Consider the following 7,875-nt stretch of genomic DNA (forward strand, 5'->3'; position numbering starts at 1 on the left):
AGCCGGGCGTGGTAGCACGCACCTGTAGTTCCAGCTACTTGGAAGGCTGAGGCGGAAGGATCGCCGGAGCCCAGCAGGTCGAGGCTGTGGTGGCCAGGAGCGTGCCACTGCCCTCCAGCCTGGGTGACAGAATGAGACTCCTACTCAAAATAAACAAACAAATAAATAAATAAGAGAGATGGCCTCCACAGATACAAACCAAGCCTGTTTATCAGCAGACAGAATAAAAAAGAATAGTCCATTGTTTCAGCTTTTTAAAAAATGTTTTTATTTTTTAATTTTAATAGCTTTAGAGCACAAGTGGTTTAGTCACATGGTGAACAGCATCTCGGTAAAGTCTGGGCTTTCCGTGTACCCATCGCTCAACTAGTGCCCAGTGCACCCAACAGGTGATTTTTTATCCCTCACCCTCTCCCACCCTTCCCCTTCTGAGTATCTGATGTCCGTGAGACCATTCTCTAGGCTTAGAGAACTCTGAGCTTAGCCCCCACTTACACACGCGAGCATGCGGTGATGGCTTGCCATTCCTGCGTTACCTCGCTTAAGATGAAGGTCTCCAGTTCCATTCAAGTTACTGAAAAAGACATTATCTCATTCTTTTTTTTTTTTAATTGGAATCTCACACCGCTGCCCAGCTGGAGTGCAGTGGCCATTCCCGGCCACCGCAGCCTCGACCTGCTGGGCTCCAGCGATCCTTCCGCCTCAGCCTTCCAAGTAGCTGGAACTACAGGCGCGCTACCATGCCTGGCTATTTTTTAAATTATTATTTATTGTAGAGATGAGGTCTCGCCAAGTTGCCCAGGCAGGTCTTGAACCCGCAGCCTCAGGCAATCCCAAAGCGCAGGATTACAGGCTAAGCCACCGAGCCCGGTTTATCTCATTCTTTTTGTGGCTGAATAGTACTCCATGGTGCACATTTTCATTATCCATTCACAGCTGATGAGCAGTTCGATTCCACATCTTTGCAAGTGTGAGTCGTGCTGTGGTTAACATGCAACGCAGGTGTCTTCTCTGTACAATGATTTGTTTTCCTTTGGGCAGATCCCCAGTCGTGGGATTGCTGGACTGAATGGTAGTTCTACTTTTAGTTCTTTGGGAAATCTCCACGCTGTTTTCCATAAGGTTGTACTAATTCACATTTCCACCAACAGCGTACGAGCGTTCCCTTTTCACTGCATCTGCGCCATCTATTGTTTTTTGAATATTGTTTTTTGAACTTTCTAATAATAGTCAGAGAATACTCCATTTATGATAGCCAAAATTAGAAATTACCACTAGGCTCGGTGGCTCAGCCTGTAATCCCAGCAGCACTTTGGGAGGCCAAAGCAAGTGGATTGCCTGAGCCCGCGGGTTCGAGACCCGCCCAGGCAACCTGGTGAGACCTCATCTCTACAATAAATAAAAAATTAGCCGAGTGTGGTAACATGTACCTGGAGTTCCAGCTACTTGGAAGGCTGAGGCAGAAGGATCGCTGGAGCCCAGCAGGTCAAGGCTACGGTAGCTGGGAGCGGCCACCACACTCCAGTCTGGGCGACGGAGTGAGACTCCAACTCAAAAACAAAGAAAGAAAAGAAAGTACCCCCAGCTAAAAATGGAAAAAAAGTCTTTCTATGGCTCCCAGTCCTCAGAGGCCAACATGCAAGTGCAGGTTGTATCACACCTCCTCAGGCAGCCCTCCTGTGCTCCCCAGCCCAGGTCAGTGTCTCCTGTGAGCTCTCACAGCTGTGTGGGCACAAGCCTGTCTCAATGTGCCTTCAACGACCTGTCACAGGTCTCCCTCCAAGATCAGGACCCTCAGTGCCCCAAAACCAGCACCACCCAGGCACAGAGCTCAGTTCAACAACCATGTGCAGAGCCGTCTTTCTCTTCTCTCAGAGGACCCAGCCAAGGGCTCTGCAGGATCCCCCATTGTTAGCGTGTAATGTGAAGCTCAGTATTTCTTTATTCCAGAACTGTCTGAATTCGTTCCTAAATCAAGTTAGAAAACCCTGAGTTACGGCCAAGCATGGTGGTTCCTGCCTGTAATTCCAACACACTGGGAGGCCAAAGCAAGAAGATCGATTGAGCCCTGGAGTTCAAGACCAGCCTAAGCAACATAGCAAAATAAAAAAATAATAAATTAAAGAAAACCCTAAGTCTGCAAAATAAAAAAATAATAAATTAAAGAAAACCCTAAGTCACCTGCTGGAGGGGTTTAAAGTGGAACAGTCTTGGCGGAGGGTTATCTGGCAACACTTAGCCAAATTGCCAGTGCCTACCCCTGCAACTCAGAATGTCCAATTTTAGAAATTCAGCCCACAAAGATCAGGCTCAACCGTGTGAGAGAGCTGCTTCTGTAGGCTAAAACAGGCTGGCTATCAGCAATTTCACACAATGCCAGCCAATATATGCAAGCATGTGTGCAAAACAAAAAATGCACAAAGACATGCACTTGCAGCAGCATTTTTCACAGCCAGGGAACGGAGTGCCTCAATGTCACAGATAGCCACAAACAGGAGTGGCAAAGTGTGTATGCAGTTATGTATGCTGGCAAGTATAGAGCTATAAAAAAGAATGGAGAAATCCTCAATGCACTAGTGTAGAAAGACGTGCCAAGCTACATGACTAAGAGGACTAAAGCAGATTGCAGAACAGTTTGTGTAGCATCCTTCCTTTTGTATTAAAAGTGGGAGGACAGACAAGGTGGCTCAAGCCTGTCATTCCAGCACTTTGGGAGGCTGAGGTGAGGGGAATGCCTGAGCCCAGGGGTTTGAGGTCAGCCTGGGCAACTTGGTGAGACCTCATCTCTACAAACACTCAAAAAAATTTTTAAAAATTAGTCGGGCGTGGTACAGTGCACCTGTACTTCTAGCCACTTGGAAGGCTGAGGTAGAAGGATTGCCAGAGCCCGACGGGTCGACGCTGGAGTGGCCATGAGCATGCCACTGCACTCCAGCGTGGGCGACGGAGTGAGACTCCAACTCAAAAAAAAAAAAAGTGAGAGGAAAGTAGAAATATAAATATAAGCTAGGCATAGCAGCCCATGCTTGTAATCCCAGCATTTTGGGAGACTGAGGCAGAAGTTCAAGACCAACCTGAGCAACATAGTGAGACTCCATCTCTACAAAAAAAAAAAAAAATTGAAAAATTATTTGGGTGTAGTGGTGCATGCATGGAGTCCCAGCTACTCTGGAGGCTGAGTAGAGAGGATCATTTGAGCCCAGGAGTTTGAGGCTGCAGTGAGGTGAGACTGCACTACTGCACCCCCAGGCTGGGCAACAAAGTGAGATCCCAATTCCAAAAAAAAATAGAGTATATGTATATACTTACAAATATAAAATGTAAGTGCATATGTGCATGTGGATACATATGTATATGTGTATAATACAGATTTATAATTGTATATACATTCACATATGTCTATGTACACACACATTTGCTTTTTTATCCATAATATAACTCAAGAAGGATACACAAGAAGCTGGCACTAAGTAGGTGCTCCCAGAAAAGAGAACAAGGTAGAGGGAGTCTCTTCACCTATGCCTTTCGTGCCAAGTCAGTGGATTAACCAGCCAAATATAAAAAGAGATTCAAACAGCAAGGCGTGGTGGTTCACGCATGGAATCCCAGTGCTTTGGGAGGCTAAGGTGTGAGAAGGCCAGTTATTCAGGAGGCTGAGGTGGGAAGACTGTTTGAGCCCAAGAGTTTGAGGTGCAGGAAGTGATGACCGCATCACCTGCACTCCAGTCTCTAAAACAATACAGATGAATAAATCAGTCCAAACAAAGAACAGAAAGGAAGCCAAGCCTTCCCCGGCAGCGTGCCGGTACTCACCAGGGCGCGTAAGAGGCCGCTATGAAGAAATAGATGACCATCCGGTCGAACATGTGCAGACAGTGCTCCACCATCCTAGGGCAGCAGAAAAGCCAGCGGTCACGGCCCGGGGCAGCGGGGAGGGGCTGCACACCCAGAGCCGGGTCCCGGGACAAACGTGCCTTCCTACAGACAGGGAGGGGGCCAAGCTTAGAGCCGACGTGTCTCTCCAGCCAGGACCCCGTGAGCCCCCCAGAATCCCCATCTGCAAGTGACCAGGGCAGCTGTTTTCCAACCAGGCTCCTTTTCACACTAGGGACAGTGTGGCGATGCCTCGGGGGTCCCACGGGGGGCCTGGCACCCCCTGAAGGTGCAGATCTGGCAGCGCCTCCTCTACTTAAATCAGAGCACCTCTGCATTTCTGTTTTATATCCTGGGCTTCTCCAAGATTTTTCTTTTTTTTTGAGTTGGCATCTCACTCTGTCGCCCAGTCTGGAGTGAACGCAATGGCACACTCACAGTCACCCCAGCATCGACCTTCTGGATGATCCTTCCACCTCAGCCTTCCAAGTAGCTGGAACTACAGGTGGGCGCTACCATGCCCGGCTAATTTTTGATTTATTGTAGAGATGAGGTCTCGCCAAGTTGCCCGGGCAGCTCTCGAACCCACGGACTCAGGCAATCCACTCACCTCAGCCTCCCAAAGTGCTGGGATCACAGGTTGAGCCACCGAGTCTGGCCTTTTCCAAAATTTCAAATGAAGAATGAATTCTGTGGCTTTAAAATGTGTGAAAGGTCCTAAACTCTGTGCCCCTGGAGGCTGTCTGGGTTTTGACAGTCTATGTTCGAAGAACTTAGTAGTTCGTGTCCAGGTTCTGGAGCCAGAAGGCCTGGGTTCAAATCCCAGCTCTACGCCTGGAGACTATGTAAGCTGGAACAAGTTACTTACTTCTCTAAGTCTCAGCTTCCTCTGTAACATAGGGGTGATATAGCAACTTGAGCACCCACCAGGACAAGGATTAGAGTCAGTACTTAGCAAGAAAAAAAAAGTGCTCAACAAACGTAGGCTGTTTTCACAATGGCCTCACTGGACAAGGAAGCAGTGGCCCTCAATACATGTGACCAGCATGGCATCAGCCCCTGCAATGGCACCCAATGAGTATTCACACCCTGGGACACTCCCAGCCCGCAATACATAGGGAAAGCTCAGGGAACCAATAGGGTCTTGCAGAAGTGATGGTGTGTGGTTTCTGAGGTTAGACCATCAGAGAGACTGGCTGTGGTGGTAGAGAACCCCATGAGAATAAGAACTGGGCATCCCCCAAACACCCAGCAGCAGCTCGCCAGCCCTGGGAAGAGGTGGACCCTTCAGCCCCACTCAAGCCTTCAGCTGAAGGCAGCCCCAGTCAACATCTGATGACAGAAGAGACCCCGTGGAGGACAAAGCAGCTCCACCTTGACCGTTAATCCGCCATGTTGACTTCAGATCAGCCCCAGTTCTGGGAAGGCCTTTAACATTTCCAGTAGGCCGGGCTCGGTGGCTCAGCCTGTCATTCCAGCACTTCGGGAGGCCGAGGCGAGTGGATTGCCTGAGCCCGCGGGTTCGAGATCCGCCTGGGCAACTTGGCGAGACCTTGTCTCTACAATAAATCAAAAATTAGCCAGGCGTGGTGGCATGCGCCTGTAGTTCTGGCTACTTGGAAAGCTGAGGCGGAAAGATCGCCGGAGCCCAGCAGATCGACGCTGGGGTGGCCATGAGTGTGCCACTGCACTCCAGCCTGGGCAACAAAGTGAGACACCAACTCAAAAAAAAAAAGAAAACAACACAACACCAGTTGATCTGTTGTTCCTTGTGTAAGAGCAGGTACTTACCACAAATCCTGCCCTTAACACAGCCTTGATGTTATTGTATTTCAGTGGTCCCTCATATCCCTTCGGAATCCCTCCTTCCTTATGGTATATAAGCCCAGGATCTGGAGGATAATGGCGCCAGGATTTCCATCTTGTCTTGCCACCATAGACATGGCTTCTGTCTGTATGTCCCTATTAAATGTTACTTTCTAAGAAACTGGATATGTCAGCCTTTTTCTTCAGCCTCTGAGCCTCCTTGGTCTTCTGGGGAGTAGGTTTGCCTAGACCGGCCCCCCACAAAACAGACCCCGAGCCAGAGCCACACAGCTGAGCTCCTCAATTTCTGGCCCCCTGAGGCCTTAAGGGATGATAAATGTTTATAGTAAGCTACTATGCTCTAGGGTGCTTTGTTACGCAGCAATTGGTAACGTATTAATACAAACTGTGACCGTCTGGCAAACGACAGCCCTGAGCCCATTTGACCAATGATTCTGTGCTGTCCAGCTGCATGTCTTTAGAAACTAAAACAGTAACAGCAACTAACACGTACAGAGCACTTACTATAATCAGAGCACTGTTCAAAGCTCCTATGTCCCTGAACTCTTTAACCCAACCTATAAAGTGAGAGCCATTCTCTTCATCCACATATCACAGAGGCGGACGCTAAAGGTCATCACAGTCACACGCTCGTTAGCGGGCCCTAAAGCCAGCCACTAGTGCCTTTAAGGGAAAAGAAAGGGATATTTGGACACAGAAGCACACAGAGGCCACAGGAAGACAGAGGCAGAGACTGGAGTGACACAGCCACAAACCAAGGATGGCAGGAGCCACGGGAAGCTGGAAGAGGCAGGAAGACCCTCCTCTAGGACCCTCGGAGGGAGCACAGCCTTGGCCATCCCTTGACTTCAGTCTCCTGGTCTCCGGAACGGTCGGGAAGTTTGTGCTGAGCCGCCCGGTTGGTGGCAATTTGTTGTGGCAGCCCCAGGATCTCATACTGTGGGGCTCAGAAAAGGCCAGAAGGGGGGAGAATGAGGGGCAGAAAGGGGGTGGCACATACAGCTCTGTGGGAGACCTGGGATCCCAGAACTGGCTCCAGCTGGACACGGCAGCCATGCAGCCTTAAGCAAGGCTGAGCCTCGGTCTCAACACTGATGAGGTTCTACACGCTGCACTGCAAATGAGCCTTGAGGACACTGTGCCTAGTGAAATAAGCAGCCACAAACGGGACTGCACGAATGTACTCATCTGAGGTCCCTAGAGGAGTCGCATCCATAGAGACAGAAAGGAGAATGGCGGCTGCCAGGGTGGGGGAAGGGCCGGGGAGTGAGCGCTTAGCAGCGACAGAGCTTCAGTTTGGGAAGATGACGGTAGTGATGGCCGCACAAGCCTGTGAATGGGAGGAGGTCCCTGAGCTTAAAAACTTAAACACAGTAGTCAGGCGTAGTAGCACGCGCCTGTAGTTCTGGCTACTTAGAAGATGGGGTCGGGCTCGGTGGCTCAGCCTGTCATCCCAGCACTTTGGGAGACCGAAGCGAGTGGACTGCCTGAGCCCGTGGGTTCGAGACCCGCCTGGGCAACTTGGTGAGACCTCGTCGCCCTCATCTCTACAATAAATCAAAAATTAGCCGGGCGTGGTAGCGCACGCCTGTAGTTCCGGCTACTTGGAAGGCTGAGGCGGGAGGATTGCCGGAGCCCAGCCGGTCGAGGCTGCGGTGGCCGGGAACGTGCCACTGCACCCCAGCCTGGGCGATGGAGTAAGATTCCAACTCAAAAAAAAAAAAAAAACTTAAACACAGATAAGATGCTGAATTTTACGTTGTGTTTATTTTACCATAATTTTAAAAATAAATTAAACTGTTAAAAAAAAATCAGGGATTCTTGCTCTACCAAAAAGACACCCACACACGCATGTTTACTGTAGCACTATTCACCACAGCAAAATCATGGAACCAACCCAGATGCCCTCCGAAAGTGGGCTGGATACAGAAAACGTGGAACACAATGGCATACGACACAGTCACAAAGAAGAACAAAATCACGGCCTCTACAGCAACTTGAACGCAGCTGGAGACCATCAGACTGAGTGAACTACCAAAGAAACAAAGAAATCCTGCACGCTGTCACTCATAAGCGGGCCAATCACCGGTTACACGGGCACAAGGATGGGATCAGCAGACATTGGACACGGATAGGGAAGGGGGGGAGGGAGGAAGGAGGGGAGTGCCTGGCACA

The 7,875-nt window shown here is 49.7% G+C and overlaps 1 protein-coding gene across 1 annotated transcript in view; it reads right to left on the minus strand.

The window, feature by feature from the left end:
* The window catches only part of MMD2 (monocyte to macrophage differentiation associated 2), a gene marked incomplete at its 5' end in the record, with an annotated part of 17,079 nt that extends 13,191 nt beyond the window's left edge, over positions 1-3,888 (minus strand). The window contains one exon of the mRNA XM_008050216.2: positions 3,814-3,888. Within this exon, the coding sequence (XP_008048407.2) occupies positions 3,814-3,888 (75 nt within the window). The remainder of the gene's footprint in view (positions 1-3,813) is intronic.
* Positions 3,889-7,875: the final 3,987 nt, after the last annotated feature.

This window comes from Carlito syrichta, unplaced genomic scaffold, assembly GCF_000164805.1.
Source record: "Carlito syrichta isolate Samal-C Ts95f unplaced genomic scaffold, Tarsius_syrichta-2.0.1 Scaffold143255, whole genome shotgun sequence".
NCBI lineage: Eukaryota > Metazoa > Chordata > Mammalia > Primates > Tarsiidae > Carlito > Carlito syrichta.